This window comes from Sprattus sprattus (assembly GCF_963457725.1).
Source record: "Sprattus sprattus genome assembly, chromosome: 8".
Lineage (NCBI taxonomy): Eukaryota > Metazoa > Chordata > Actinopteri > Clupeiformes > Clupeidae > Sprattus > Sprattus sprattus.
Window position 1 is genome coordinate 11,430,994 of NC_137927.1, and position 15,666 is coordinate 11,446,659.

The 15,666-nt window shown below is 46.0% G+C and overlaps 1 protein-coding gene across 1 annotated transcript in view; it reads left to right on the forward strand.

Moving 5' to 3' along the window:
* Positions 1–15,108, forward strand: part of tent4b (terminal nucleotidyltransferase 4B) — a 24,382-nt gene extending 9,274 nt beyond the window's left edge. Inside the window, exons 2-12 of the mRNA XM_080843170.1 lie at positions 3,159–3,282; positions 5,511–5,557; positions 6,986–7,106; positions 7,343–7,450; positions 7,980–8,108; positions 8,957–9,170; positions 9,558–9,684; positions 9,881–9,984; positions 10,081–10,271; positions 10,575–10,757; positions 11,166–15,108. Coding sequence (XP_080699296.1) covers positions 3,159–3,282; positions 5,511–5,557; positions 6,986–7,106; positions 7,343–7,450; positions 7,980–8,108; positions 8,957–9,170; positions 9,558–9,684; positions 9,881–9,984; positions 10,081–10,271; positions 10,575–10,757; positions 11,166–11,318 — 1,501 coding nt within the window. The 3' untranslated portion in view covers positions 11,319–15,108. The remainder of the gene's footprint in view (positions 1–3,158; positions 3,283–5,510; positions 5,558–6,985; positions 7,107–7,342; positions 7,451–7,979; positions 8,109–8,956; positions 9,171–9,557; positions 9,685–9,880; positions 9,985–10,080; positions 10,272–10,574; positions 10,758–11,165) is intronic.
* Positions 15,109–15,666: the final 558 nt, after the last annotated feature.

Below are 15,666 nucleotides of genomic sequence, written 5' to 3' on the forward strand. Positions count from 1 at the left end.
TGCCACTTGAGAGAGGTGCTTCAGTGGTTCAGTGGTTCATGAACGTCATCGAGCTTTAAAGAAAATAGAAGCCTATTTGTGGAGATATTTCTGGTCACAACAATTAAGACCAAATTCTGAATGTAGATAAAGAAAGGACCTCTGGCTAACAGATTAGCGGTAGAGGAAGAAGTCAATCATGACCCCATCACTATGACATCATTATGACCCCTACACTAAGACAGAGGTGTACAGTGTGGATTCTCAGTCATGATTTATTAGCATATTTATTAGCTAATACGTATGCTAATAAATCATGACTGAGAATGTAAGAAGTTGACTATCATGAACATAATCTTCCACTTGTTCACTTGTGAGATTGGCGTAATGTTTTTAGAGAGAGAGAGAGGCAGAGAGTGTGTTTGTGTATGTGTGTGTGTGTGTGTGTGTGTGTGTGAAAGGGTTAAGGTATGCACCTGCTGCAGTCCTTGCTGTGTCTGTTGGCTTTGCTGGGTGTGTTCATGTTGCAGCCCTTTGTTGCAGTGCTGGCTGGGCGTGACGAATACTGTCAATTTGCCACTGCAGAGAGCGTGTGTGTGTGTGTGTGTGTGTGTGTGTGTGTGTGTGTGTGTGTGTGTGTGTGTGTGTGTGTGTGTGTGCGCGCGCGCAGTTGCGCACGTGTTTGTGAGACATCAGACACAGGAGCAGACTGTTCTTTCTGCAGCCAGTCATGTCTCGACCGCCAACACACCGAGCAAAAAGTGCACACTTCTGACTCCTTCATCACAGATGTTATTCTGCATGTCTCCTAAACATGTCTCCCAAACTCCAACTCAGTTTAGAAAAAACGGAAAGAAAAATAACACCGTGCCGTGCTGTCACCTCCCAACAAATAGCTGACATATCCATTATTTGCTTTTCTGCAGCTCGCAAGTTCACCACGGGCACTACCACCTGCAGTGTCCCCGTAGACAACAGTGACTTACACAAAGCCTTTTGTTGGCCCTCTGATAATTGGCCAAACGTCTTCCCCTCTGACACCCACAGGAGTAGATCCTCTCTCTGCCCTTCTGCAGGTTTGCTCTGTTTGGAGTTACATGCCAGGCTTGTCCCTGGAAGACTAAAAAGTATTTTTCTTCTCCCCCATAATGGAGTTAAAAAAAGCTAGAGCCATAGAATCCAGGTGAGATGAATGCAGAAGCTCATTAATCCTCAGGACAGGTTAGGCACCACTCCTACTCGAAAGCGCGGAGGGACGTGCCCCTTCGGGGTGCTTAAGATAGCTGCAGAAATGCACAAAATGTGTTGGCAGAAGCGCCTGTTCGCACCAAGTCAACTGTCACTATAGGCCCGTGAGGGGAACCGAGAAGTCATGTGAAAATAGCATTGCTGTGCGTGCAGGGACACAGTTGGGATTTAAACGTGTTCAGTTGGTGAGCTGTGGTATGTTGACTGTGATCAAGGAGATGTTAGTAAGTTTGTGGCAGAGAAAGATGCATTGAGAGGGGAGTACAGGTCTTGAAGTATTTGGTTATTCCTGTCTGAGTTCTTGTTTGAAGTGGCACCTGGCCACCTGTGAAGTTGTGCTGTTTGTGTGCACATTTGAGGGTCACTGTGGATGTGCTGGTGTGTGTGTGTCCAAGGTCCCAGCAAACAGGCAGGCAGAGCAAGGTGACCTGCCCTCCTCCCCCCCCCCCAAGACCAGAGGGCAGGCCTCCAGAGTATACACCGTGCACGTGCAGTACCAGCCCAGCCTCTCACTCTGCACACAGTAACAACCCCCTCTCCTCCTCTCTCTCTCTCTCTCTCTCTCTCTCTCTCTCTCTCTCTCTCTCTCTCTCTCTCTCTCTCTCTCTCTCTCTCTCTCTCTCTCTCTCTCTCTCTCTGTGGCTCTCTCTATGGTGGGTTGGTGGAGAATGCAGTGGCCTCAGTTGGTAACATGAGCGGGAGTTCCTGCTGTCCTGATATAGGTCCTAGTGTCAGAGATCGGCGGTGGAGTTGCATGGGTCATTACGTGGTCCTTTTTAAAGCCAGTGCAGCCAGAAATGCAGCCGTATCTTTCAGACAGTTTGAAATGAAGTCACGTGTTTGGATGAGGACTGATAGCTGATGTGGTGTAACGCTTTTGTGTGTATGTGAATGAATGAATGAATGAAAGAGTGTGTGTGTGTGTGTGTGTGTGTGTTTGATTGAATGAATGAGTGCGTTTGTAGGATTTCTATGAGCTGAAAGTGTACTTATGGAATAATCAGTGTTGCACCCTTCTAAGGTTTGCACACATGCCTACGATGTAAGGTAAGATGTTAAAAGATAGGAAAGATATGTATAGCCTTTAAATATGTGTGTGTATGTATTTATGTACGTATGTGTGTGTGTGTGGAAGTGAATTAGTGTCGAGGCCTCAGTCCTGATAGTATTTTTGGGCAGAAGTGGAATGTGTGTGGGGAGGCCAAGTTGGCATGGCCGCACGGCTGCTGAGGCCAGGCCTGGCACCAGCCTGGGGCCTCGGTCAGCTCCAGCAGGCCCTAGTTGGCATCGCTGCCCTGGGAAGAGGGTGAGGAGAACCCGGCCCGTGCCACATGAAGCACGGCTCCCAGCTGGTCTTCTTCCGCTCTCTAGACCCTCTCGATAATACCGCTCCTTACGAAGGGGAAACAAAGCCGATTGACATGTCTGCTGATAAGGTTATTGCATGTCAAGCTGTATGACCAGTTGTGGTATGCTAAATTAAAAGATCACATTTTAAAAGGTAGACTGAGCCCCATGGCAACTCTTACGTAGGGCACCACTGAAATGTCAGTAAAGTAATACGGAAAGCTGGTTTTTAATCCTATAACTGCTCTCATTGATACTCATCTTCATAACTAAGAGTCTTAAGCACATTTTTGCATAAGGCATTGTTAATGCCGGTGCCTTCACTGATTGGCTCTGGCGAATGTGCCTTTTAAAGGGAAAAGATTTGTGATTTATGATTAGCCCCGAGGACATGTTGTGCCAAGTCGAGAAGATACATTGTTGCAACCATGGGAGAATGCTCTTTGGTTTGGCTCGAGGTGACGCAGGGTCTAGGTTCTGAACTCGCTCTTAGGCACTGCATTAGGCTTGCATTTCTTCGTAGACGATTGCTCCTTATCTCATATGTTTTCTTGTGCCGTTCCGTGTCCTCTGTGTTCTTGCAGGCTCCATGAGGAGATCCAGGACTTCTACGAGTACATGTCCCCCCGGCCAGAGGAGGAGCGGATGAGGCTGGAGGTGGTGGATCGCATCAAGCGGGTCATCAAAGACTTGTGGCCTACAGCTGATGTAAGATCCTCGAGACCGCCCACACACACACACACACACACACACACACACATACACGCGCGCACGCACACACACACACACACACAGTCTGCATACTTACCTCGCATGACTATTTTGCATTCATCCCGTGCCTAGGGCAGCCTGTAGGAAAGCCATTCATAAATAAGAGCGCACAAACCCTGCTTAGAACAATCCTTTCGGTCAGGCAGCCTTATTTCCTTTGCCATCACCATCACGTTAGGGGGTGGTGTTTGATTCTTTTACTCCCCAGTGTTCTTAACCCAGTGCAGATGGGACTGGGCTTGTTGCATTCAGAGGCCCCTACATGCTCCGGCTGGTGTGAGTGTGAACTGGCTGCGCCAGGGCAGGGTTATATTTGGATCTCTCCGGTCCTAGCCGACCAGCAAACCAGTCCCCAGGTGGCCTTCTTCCCGCTGACTCAGGGCTGCTGATAGTGCTGCTGTTCGCCTGGAGCATTGTGCCAGTCACTGCCACCCTCTTGGGAAGTCTGCACCTTCTCGCTGTCTCTCTCTCTCTCTCTTCCCTCCTCCAGTTCTGTAGCTCACTCACGCCTCTATTGTCTCTGGCCCTCTATGTGTTTCTCTTTCCCCTACCGGTCACCCTCTGCCTCACTTTCTGTCTGTCGCCTGAAAATCCACAGAGCCCATTGGGCAGTGCTCTCGCCTCCTCTCTTAAGTCTGCCAGACCTGCTTCCTCTGCATATTATCTCCCTCTCCCTCTCCCTCTCCCTCTCCCTCTCCCTCTCTCTCTCTCTCTCTCTCTCTCTCTCTCTCTCTCTCTCTCTCTCTCTCTCTCTCTCTCTCTCTCTCCTATTTCCTCAAGTCTACCTAAATCTCTCTTCCCCCCTTTCGTCTGTCTCCTGATATTATCCCTTGACCCCTGTGCCACCTTGGCTGTGGCTCAATGCCCACCTCGGCCATCCCCTCTGTGAGCGGCCCGCTGGCCTCCATGCTCTTGCTGCAGTCCTGCTCGGTCAGTGGCTCTACGGAGCGCCTCTAACGGTGCAAACCCATGCCACCGTTGTGAGCGACGCGATCTCTAAACCCAATGCATTTCAATGGGAGCCAATCCATTGTGACGTAAATGAGCGATCTGAGCGACGCGTCCGTTGAAAATTCGAACATGTTGAAACTTATGCTAATGAGGAGCGATATTTCCCGGCAGCAGCCAATGAGATTGTTTGGTGTCGTCTTTGACGGTTTGAAAATTGTAGGACTGTATGCTATTTCCACACGCTACACCACGCCCACTCAAAGCGATGGAATTTGATCGCGTCGCTGTCATGGGTTTGCACCGTTAGGCCTCTCATTCACAGTCTGGTCACATGCCCGCTGGCTCTAAGCTGATTTAAGGGGTTTAACGGTGTGACTGGATGAGAAGCGGGACCTAAAGGTGGAGGTGGAGGAGGAGGAGGTGGTGGAGCTAGAGACTAGGCTGCTGAGTGAAAAGAGCAGTGGAGTTCAGGCTATTTTTGAGCCTGTGGGCCCCCTGGGTGGTCAAGCAGCTCGTTGCGTGTGGCGTTTGAGCTAGGGGTGGGTTGGGGTGGCCGCGCTTATGTCCCATCTAGGAAAGGGTAAGGGAGGGATAAAGCAGAGGAGAGTGAACCTCTTGGAGGCGTGGTGCCTACATAACCCATATACACACACACACACACACACACACACACACACACAAGGACTCAGCACAGGTTAACACCTTCAATTGTATTAATTCAGGCCCCTAGTCATGCCACTGAGGATCTGCCAGTAATGTATGCACTCCCAGCATTTCTCTTTCTCTCTCACACACGCATGGACACACACACACACACCCTCCTGTGTTTTTAAGCTTCGCTTCACTACTGCTAAACGCCAGATTGTTTGTTTCGAGACTCTCTAATGTCACAGCAGCACACAGTAGAAGTATGTTTAAAGTGCCAGGAGGAAGAGTGAGCGAAGCTCTTTAAAGAAAATGTATCTGGCCCAGGAATCCATCAGAACTGGAATGGCAGAGTATTAAGAGGAGGGCCGTGGGAAAGCTTATGCTAAGCCACGCTATTTCGCCCACAGTCAGATCTGTCAACTAACGCTGTGTTATCTCAATCATCACACCAGATGTTGGCGTGATTTAGCTCCCTGCAGTAAGAACATGACCCACCTCAAGGTTGTTTTAAGATATTTTGTGTGCTGACACCCTGTCAAAATCATGTATTTTTTTCCCTTTGGCAGGTTCAAGTATTTGGCAGCTTCAGTACTGGACTGTATTTACCAACCAGGTGAGATTATGTTTACATACTGTAATAATTCTATGATCAACAGGAAGATAACATTATATAACCGTGCATATAGCGTGCAGTATATATCAGTGAGGTGTCCTCTATATGCTTTTCCCTCTGGGCGTGCTAGTCCAGCTCTTGAAATGAAACGCATTCAGCGAAAAGCTCTTTAATCTGTAAAAATGTGTGTGAATGAGCGCCTGCGGCCAGTTTAAGTGGTTACAGCGTGATATGATTGGCCTGTGGGTGGGATTAGGTAGTGAGTAATTTTCGCCGACCTTATCCTCTGATCCTGAGCGATGTGTTATTTTGTGCGTTTGTGTTTATTTTTTTCTTTCTCCCCCCCCATCCGTCTCCCTCGTTTAACTAGCTATGTTTTTTGGGAGGGCTTGTCTCACGTCACAGTTGCCCAACAGACGCGTCACCTGGATTAGTGCACTGACACCGTGCTCTCTGGGATTATCGTCATAATCTGAGTGTGTGTGTGAGTGAGTGAGGGGTTGTTAGGAGCTCTTGCACTTTGGCTGCCGAGTTTGTGGGCGCACTGATTCGTGGCTGTGTGAAGACTTATTATATGCGAGTGTGCCTTGAGCATATTGAGCCGATACAGCCAAACATTTGGCACTCAGCAGCCCGGTGTTTTTGGCTGCCATTCTAATAAAGCAAGTTTCTATATTAAAGAATAAGACGCGTCTTAACATGACTACCCATGAGCCTTTTCTGCCTCCTCAACACCAATGGTTCTCCTCAACACCACTGGTCTGGCCTTGGGACCCGCAAGTTGCCATGGCGACCCACAATTTATAGAATTCAAACCATAAAATAAACAGAAAAATATAAACATAAGGCCTACTTTTATCCCTGCATTCATAGCACATTAGCCTAAGTCTGACATCAGATAGATTTTAAATAGATGTTTTCAGGGGACTATTTGCCTCACCTTTTGCCCATCTTAATGGCTCCAACTTCACATTATATTCTTCCGTCCCACAAAAGTGCATAAAACATCGCTAATCTCAGTAACATGCTAACTGCAAATTACAATAATGTAGGAACTACAAACTGCAGTACTTAAAAGTGGTGAAGGAACACACACACACTCAGTGACCTATTCAAAATGATTCGGCGAACCACTGTTGAGAGATGCTGCTCTGCTCATCAATCTCTGTGCACGCAGTTGTAGGGAACATAGATGGCTGTGGGAGGAGGAGGGGCAACCTGAAGGCATATCTGTGAACGATGTGTGAACATGTCTTCTGGCACGTGATCTAGGCTATATGTGGGCCTGTATGCATGTGCATATGCATGGCTGTGTGTAAGTGTGTAAGAGAGAGAAAGAGAGAGAGTGTATGTGTTTGAGGGAGAGGGAGAGGGAGAGGTGCAGTGCAGGTGGTTGGGTTGACGTGCTGTGCTGTGCTCTGGCCTCAGTGACATAGATCTGGTGGTGTTTGGACACTGGGACACCCTCCCCTTGTGGACACTGGAGGAGGCTCTGCGCAGGAAAAACGTGGCGGATGAGAACTCCGTCAAAGTGCTGGATAAGGCCACGGTATGTATGCATGCTCCTTAGCGCTGTGCGTGCGTGCATTTGTGTGTGTCTGCTTGCATGCCAATGTGGTGAGTGTTTGGTGACTGAGTGCATTATTGAGGTATTCATGTGTCTCTCTGTGTGTGTGTGTGTGTGTGTGTGTGTGAGAATGTGAACATGAATGCCAGCTGAGTCACTGGTCAAACTCTCTGTCCGTTTCACTCTACTTTAACATGATTGGACGTTCCTCTGTCTAGGTGCCAATCATCAAACTGACCGACTCTTACACAGAGGTTAAAGTGGACATCAGCTTTAATGTGCAGAACGGCGTCAAGGCTGCACGCCTCATCAGAGACTTTAAGAAGGTGAGTGCACGTGTCCAGTCTTGGGTCTAGATCCCGGCATGACTACAGTGCTCCCTCCCTGCTGGTCACCGTCATAGCTCTGAAACACTTGCTTGGGGTCAGGGAGGACATGAACTATGGCAGTAATTTATGAGAGAGCAGACATGGAGCAAATATGACGTGAAACTCTCCTGTGTTGTACCGCTTGATGTTCCTTTAGCCCAACTGGTAGAGCTGGATGGAATTAGCATCAAAGATATGGGTTTGATTGGCTGGGAGCTCACAGACTTATGAAGTGTATACTTTATTTTCATTGGAAGTTGTATTGGGTAGAAGTGCCTAATGATTGATTGTGAATGCTTGACTGTTATGACAATGCGCACCCCACCCAACCCAACCTTGTCATAATTCCTGCCGTGTTATTCACCGGTACTGAACGGAGACGCCTCAGCAACCAGTAAACAAAGCCTAGCGAAACTGAAGCTGAACGGAAACATGTTGGTGCAGCGTTGACCTGAACTGTCTTTCTACGTGTTTTGTGCGTCTGCAGAAGTATCCCGTGCTTCCCAAGCTGGTGCTGGTACTGAAGCAGTTCCTGCTGCAGAGGGACCTCAACGAGGTGTTCACGGGGGGCATCGGCTCCTACAGCCTCTTCCTCATGGCAGTCAGCTTCCTGCAGGTAAGCCTCGCCGCCAAGACAGAAGGAAACACATGCAGGACCGTCTGGCCAGTACATAAGAGTCCTGTGTGAAGGAGACGCTGAAGAGTGTCCCTACCAAATGAGCTTTGCCGTGTAGACACAGGTGTAAGAGAGAGCGCCGTGTAGATACGGGGGTAAGAGAGTGCCGTGTAGACACAAGGGTAAGAGAGTGCCGGTTTGTGATCGAGAAGGAAAACTGACCTGCATTTGTCCCAGCATGCTCTTTTTAGAAGCACGAATTCCAAACACAAAAAAGTAGATGTTCTTCCAGAATACAGTAGGGTTCCACGGAGGATACGTTCCATGACCTACCGCGGATAGTAGCCAACACCATATAAAACTTGTTGTGTACATGCATACCTATGAGGAAGTTACATTTATGAATTACACATGGTTAGACAACAACAACAACACTAATTAATAATACATTAAAACAATATACTATACTAAAAGATGTGTGTGTGAATGTGGTCTCTCTCTACCGAAAGAAGGCGATTCATATTTTCGGGTTGTGGGAAACCAGAGAACTTAAACCGCGTCTACCGAATCAGCAGATACAAGGTTCCAGTGTATATTGTGCACTGTGTCAGCCTTGTGACTTAGTAAATTCATTTTTGGAGCAGTAACATGCTTATGTCTGCTTTGAACTTGTAATGTTGTTATACACCACCTACAGAGGTATGTGGTGTTCATATATTTGATAAACTTGCCAATAAAACAACTGACACAGAAAATACATTTTAACCACTGAAACGAAATAAACAGCTATTTGGATTGGAGACCATTTTGAAAGTTGTTGATTCGGGTCGGGTGACTTGTTGTTTCAGATGCACTACAGGGAGGATGTCTCCAGCCCCAACACCAACATGGGCGTCATGCTCATCGAGTTCTTCGAGCTCTACGGACGGCACTTCAACTACCTGAAGACGGGCATCCGGATAAAAGACGGCGGCAGCTACGTGGCCAAAGACGATGTGCAGAAGAGCATGCTGGACGGGTACCGGCCCTCCATGCTCTACATCGAGGACCCCCTGCAGCCAGGTGAGAACCGGCTCAACCTCCATCGCACCTAGGGCGCAGTAGAAGGGTTGGGATGGTGGAGGAGCGTCACACTGTAAAGGTGTGCGCCGTCTTAACACCCTCCATGTTATTCAGTTGAGCTATAAGTGTGAATTGACAGCATATGAGTATCAGAAGGAAGCTTTGGCAAAAACAGATGAACTGAGTTGTGTTGAGAGGTAAATTGATGTGGTGCTTATTTTAGGTAATCTCGCACAGCCCTAGTGAATGGACGTCTCATGTAAGGGTGCATGGAAAGGTGAACTTTGTTGGAAATGTAAGAGTTGGGTCTAGTCTAGTCCTCGTCCTGTGAGATTTTCCTGTCTCTCTAAACACTAATCCCTGTCTGGCCTTCTTTGGGGATTGCAGGGAATGACGTGGGCCGCAGCTCCTACGGAGCCATGCAGGTCAAGCAGGCCTTTGACTACGCCTACGTGGTGCTCAGCCATGCCGTCTCGCCCATCGCCAAGTACTACCCCAACAACGAGGCCGAGAGGTAAGACCCCCAAACCCCCCCCTACCCATCTCTAGGCATATGCCCACAACTGAACTTGACTCAAACTCATGGAGAAATCGCAGACTTGAGACAAGAGGGCCTGCTTAATCTCTAGTCCTTCAATCTTTTTTTGTCCGGTTCGGGATCTTTTCTTATTTTTGTGCCTTTTTTTTGTCTTAATGTTTCTACCTGACAGCATACTGGGGAGAATAATCCGGGTGACCCAGGAAGTGGCTGAATACAGGGACTGGATCAGCAAGCAGTGGGGGACACAGTCTCAGAACGAGCCTGTCATAAACGGTACACTTGTAGCTCTGTGTTTTTCAATGGACAGAACATAGAGGTAACCACGAGTGTCCTCTTATCCCATGTGTTTTTGTCTCCGGGCTGTCACAGGAAATGATGTCACTCTGGAGCCCCAGCAGCTGGATGAGTGCAACAACAATGTGGCGGAGGAGGTGGTGGTGGTGCTGCCCTCCATATCGCGCGGCAAGAGCTCCAACTCCTCTACACCTCCCTCCTCCCCCTCCTCATCTCCCTCCTCCTCCCCATCCTCTTCCTCCACAGCCTCTAGCTCCAGTGATGCGGTGAGTTGAATCTCACACACACACACAGAGTTTATGCATGCTTCCACACATCTCTACAAAGTCTCACACACACACACACACACAAAAACACAAAGAGTATATGCATGCTTCCACACATCTCTACAAAGTCACACACACACAAACACACACACAGAGTTTATGCATGCTTCCACACATCTCTTCAAAGTTTCACACACACGTGTACACATGTGCATGTCATGGGCATGTAGCCTCATCAAGGACGCAACATGAAATTTAGTGGCAGGCCAAGTGGTTTGAAGGGCTGTGATTGGCTGTTTGCAGGACTCTGACGGTACGCCCTGCAAGACGGTGAAGCAGCAGCAGCAGAAGCAGCAGCAGCAGCAGCAGCAGCAGCCTGGGCGTGGCTCCAGCGTCCGCAGGGAGAGCACAGAGAGAGTGCAGACCAACCACAGAACACAGAACCACTCCACAAGCAACCCCAGCACCAACAGCAAAGGCAGCAAGGTAGGGACCACAAGAGGCTTCCCCACAGAAGACAAAGCAATAGCTACATTTTGGAATGTACCTATAGATAAGTGTTCCACTGTCGTAACACCACCATAAGTTCCACAATGATCTTGATCTTGAACGTACCGATTTCTTAACATTTCTATGGGTGTGGCTGCTGTACCTGAGTGCAGCCAACTCTTCTGTGCCTTCATTACATTTGTCATGCACAGCGCAAGCCTAAAACTATTTGATGACATCTGTGCTAATCATCTTCTAGTGCCACTATTTAAGGGTAGAAGGCTCCTAATAGTGTGCATGTGGGAATCCTATATCCAGATGTTGAGTGAGCTGTGAGCATGGCTGTCCAACGGAAAACAGCTAGTCATGGTGTATTGTCTTGTGTTTGTGTTTGTGTTTGTGAAGTCAAAACAGTACCGGCAGAACAAGAGCTCACAAGGCCAGCAGAATTCCTCGTCCAGCAGCAAGAGCCACCAAAGCAGCAAGCCTCATCACCAGGGCAACAGCAAGAGGAGGAAACCACAGAGGGACGCCGCACATGAGGACCTGTGCAGATAGAGGGCGCTCTCTCTCTTTCCTCTCCCATCTCCTCTCGCTCTGCAGACTGAGCAACTCAGTGCAGTTCCTCTGCTTTCCCCCTGTCTTGGGAGGGGCTGTGAAGGAGTGCGTGTGTGTGTGTGTGTGTGTGTGTGTGTAGGGGGGGCGGGTCTTCGTAGAGCTACGATCACTTTCCATTCTTCCTCCCTCTTTCCCAAGGGATGTACGACTTTTTATAGCAGGAAAAAAAATTAAAAAAGAGGTAGAGCTCATGGGCGTGAACAGAAATCATGCAGGAGAGTCTTTGTGTCCCTCACTGGCTTCTGAAGCACAGCTGTTGCCCTGGCGAGGAGCTGGCCCCTCTCACTTTTCTTGTACGGCTCCCCTCAGTGGACAAAAGGAGCAGCAGCCGGAGAGTTTACCTTGACCTACAGGAGCAATAACTGGAGCTCTGAAACTCTGCCTGCCTGAGAACCTTTTAAAAAAGGAAAAAAAAAAAGCAAATAAAAGATCAAATTAATTAAAAAAAGATTAAACGAGTAAAAGTTTTAAAACTGCTAAAACGTTGGACATATACACACAAGACTTTTTGCTTTTAAAAAGACTGAGGAAAAAATGCTATCAATTCGATGGGAGACCTAAATTGTGCATGAACATAGTTTTTTTTTTCTGCAAGTTTTATTTTTTGTCCTTTTTTTTTTGAAGGGTGAATACCTTTTTGTCATGTAAAGAAAACAGGTTATACAAAATTTGTACTTCTGAAAAAAGCAAAAACCTTGAAAAAAAATGGGAAAAAGTAACTAAAAGACAAGTTTCATACGAATTTGTACTTGATTATACAGAAACAGACACACTGTTAAGATGTCCACACCCACTCTGTGACTTGACAAGTGCAGGCTTTGGATAAATTGCCAACATTCATCATCAGCATGTTTCACCTGTTTGTAGTAGCCCTGTGTGTGTGTATGAATGAATGTATGTATGTATGTATGTGTGTGTGTGGAGGGGTTGATATGTTTGTGTGAAAGCAGGCAGTGGATATTTTAGCCACGCCACATGCTTACACATGGATACACACAGACACGCATGCAAACAGGCACTACAATCCATAACCTATGTAGTGAGTGCGGGTCTGTGCAGTAACAGTAAAGAAGATATCTTTTGATGTCTTTTTAAGGGGGATAAAAGATTGATCAGTACTGTACAGAACTGTTTGTGAAGTGTGCGATCGTGTGTGCGTGCACGAGAGAGCGATCATAGGAGTGGCTCTTAGTTATTTTATTTTTTTTGGCAGTTTACCATTTACATAAAGTGTTTGTAAATGAACTGGTATTTATTTTTTGGGATATGAGAATGATTGATTTTTCTCGATTATCAATGAAAGTCAAAGCCCATGTGTTCCTATGTGTCTTGTAGTTAGGCAGGAGGTTGGATTGTTGGGAGATTTAAGACTGTCAGGTGAAGTGGAGAGTAAGGGTGTGTCCAGGGGAGTCATGTAGGCATTGGCACATGATTGGACAAGAACGGTTGGAAACTGCTCTGATTGGAAGTCTGTGCAGGCTGTGCAGCCAATCAGGTCTAAGAGTTGACATGCTCTCTCTAAGCATCTGCCCATCCTGTGTTCTTGTTTGGCCCCATGACTTCTTGAACATGATTGGAACTACTGGGTTCAAAGCTTTCTATTTTTTTCCTTTTAGTGACCAAGTTACTTAAAAAAAAAAAAATGAAAAAACAAGAAAGACAGACAGTCAGGAGAATGAGACCATTTCTATGTGTAAAAAAAATGGAAAGTGAGTTGTATTGAACTTATGGCTGGTCTACTTAAAAAGGGAGCTGTGCTTTGGTTGATTCAATTCTTTTTTTCTTTTATTTCATGCAGACAAAAAAAATCTTGTCCTCTCTCAATCGTAATGCAATTCATCAGTTGACCATTAGGTGGTAGTGTAAGTGCAAGAGAAAAAGTTGATGGATGTGACACCTATGTTGTACAACTATTTGTTGACACCCAGGTTTTTTCTGTTTGTCTTGACAATTTGCAAAATATTTCTGCTTAAGCCTTATGCACATGTGTACACCTTACACTGTCTGTTATGGTAGCTCTGAGAACAATCAGTAGTATGCTGTAAGCAAAACCAAACTTGATAATCCTGCGATTACCAAAAAAAAAAAAAAAACATTTTCTTTAGTTCAGTCCCAAAGTGGTTTTGCAACAGGTTGTCCCATCCCATCCCATCCCATCCCATCCCATCCCATCCCATCCCATTGCATCCCTGCCACAGAAGGATAAGTGAGCGCTTGGCTGGAGCCACCAAGAGTCGATCGTTATCTCTGTGAGAACATAGTTAATCAGAACTGTATCTGTGACAAAGTACTTAAATCCATGCAATAAAAATAACCACAGCACAATTATCAAACAGGTGATTTACTACCCTATGTTTAATATTCAGGATTTTATGAAAAGGAGTTAGCTTTTGTATTCCATAGGCTACAGTGAAACAAAAACACATTATATACACTTATCTACTACTAAGGTTTATACTTAATGTCAGTTAGCCTGTGGTTGCCTCTTAACATTATTGAAAGCATATATATTCAGTATGCTTCCAAATCCGGAAATCATTACGAGCGAATGAACAGCTCCATAGAAATGCCTCACACTTGACTTTGATGCCATTTTCTTTCTTTGAGGCACAAATGGTATAGGTAGCACTCTGCTGGTTATGGTTCCAGCAGCTTTACTAGACTGACCTTTTAAACTGCAGGTGGTTTTTTACCATTTTTCTCCTTTTGATGAGGATACGTAGTTTAAGGTAGGTCTTTATTACTATAAAGCTTCTGTCTCATTCCTGACTAGTTTCCCAACACATTCATCACTTAAGTAGCGCCAGGCCAAGTACATTGGATCTCAGGTTGGCTTACAAATGTGAGGGTAAGCGTCAGCAGGAGTTTCTCAGTTTAGGCTCATTCAGCTGGTTAAGACCTCTGCTAGTTTGCGGAGAGGACCCAAGATTAAATTCCAATTGTATCAGTTTGCAGCCTTCAGATACAAACCTAGTCATCCTAAATAATCTCACTTTTGCAGCTTTCATCTCATTTTACTGTGCAAAGTATCTTTTTTCCCAGGCCTCTTTTGTCAGAGGTTGAGTCGTGACAAACATTGCAGTGCACACTTGGTTTCTGTCGGTGCTAAGTCATGCTACAGTGCTTAGTCATGCTACAGTGCTGTTTATTCCCTTATTTGTCCCTGGATCTGAATGTAATGTGTTTGATCTGTTCTTCACGTAGGGACTTTTAATAGTATTATTGCTGCTATCAGATTTTGCCCATGAACCAGAGTACAAAAAAAATGGCGCCCCAATGGGCACAATGAACCCAGTGCTTATTTGAAATTGTGGTACAGTTCTAATCGATGTGAATGTTGTAAATGTCAAACTAGCTTTCGTTGGTCTCTGAACTGTATCAGCCCAAGGAAGATGCATTCTATTGATAAGGTGCACAAAGGTTAATATTGTAGGACTCTCAGTTTTGGCACAAGACTGAATCCAAATTTTTGAGATACCTTCCATTTATATTTTGACCCAAGTCTAATTTACAATTTAAAGTATATTTATTAAATATTTGGGAACAGCTGAAATGCTCCTCTACTGCTACAATTTTTTGTGTTATTTTTGTTTTCAGACTTAATATTCTTGTTCAGATGTATCATTGTTCCTGTCGTATTTTTGATGATACAAATATCTTTTGCATACTATTTTTTGTGAGAATTTAAACTTAAAAAATAAAATAAAAATGAAAAAAACATTTGATTTAAGTGTCCAGCCCTTTGGGATTCAGGGCTACAATCAGAAAGAAGGTGTATAGTATACAGTAATAAATGCACTTTAATATCAAATGAGTCACATTGTCAAATTTTTGCCTTCATCTTTTTGTGGAGTGATTTTTAATAGTTCGGAATCGACACGGCCTACCCACGTCATTGATTTACCTCGCTGCATGAACACCTCCAGCCTACAGCTCTCTGTTCTGACTGTGATCTCAGTGATGTCAACTCCGTTGCACGAGGTGCGAGATGAAGGCTGAGGCGTGTCTGATTTGAACACAGATGATGCAGCGGGTTGCACTCTGCCGTTTCCGCATTCAGGGAAAAACCAAGCGGGGACAGAACATGTTGCGAATGTGGATGAGAACGAGTGAAAGGGTAAACTGATCACTAGTTACAACTAAAGTAGGCTAAATATCTTGTAGTCGATCATACCCAGTCCCGGAATTTAACGGCAAACCACGTCCTGAGTGTGGACCCCACACTGGGTAAGTTTGTATCTCTTAGGATGGGTACTTTTCATGTGTTGTCCAAATGCAGGCTACCTGT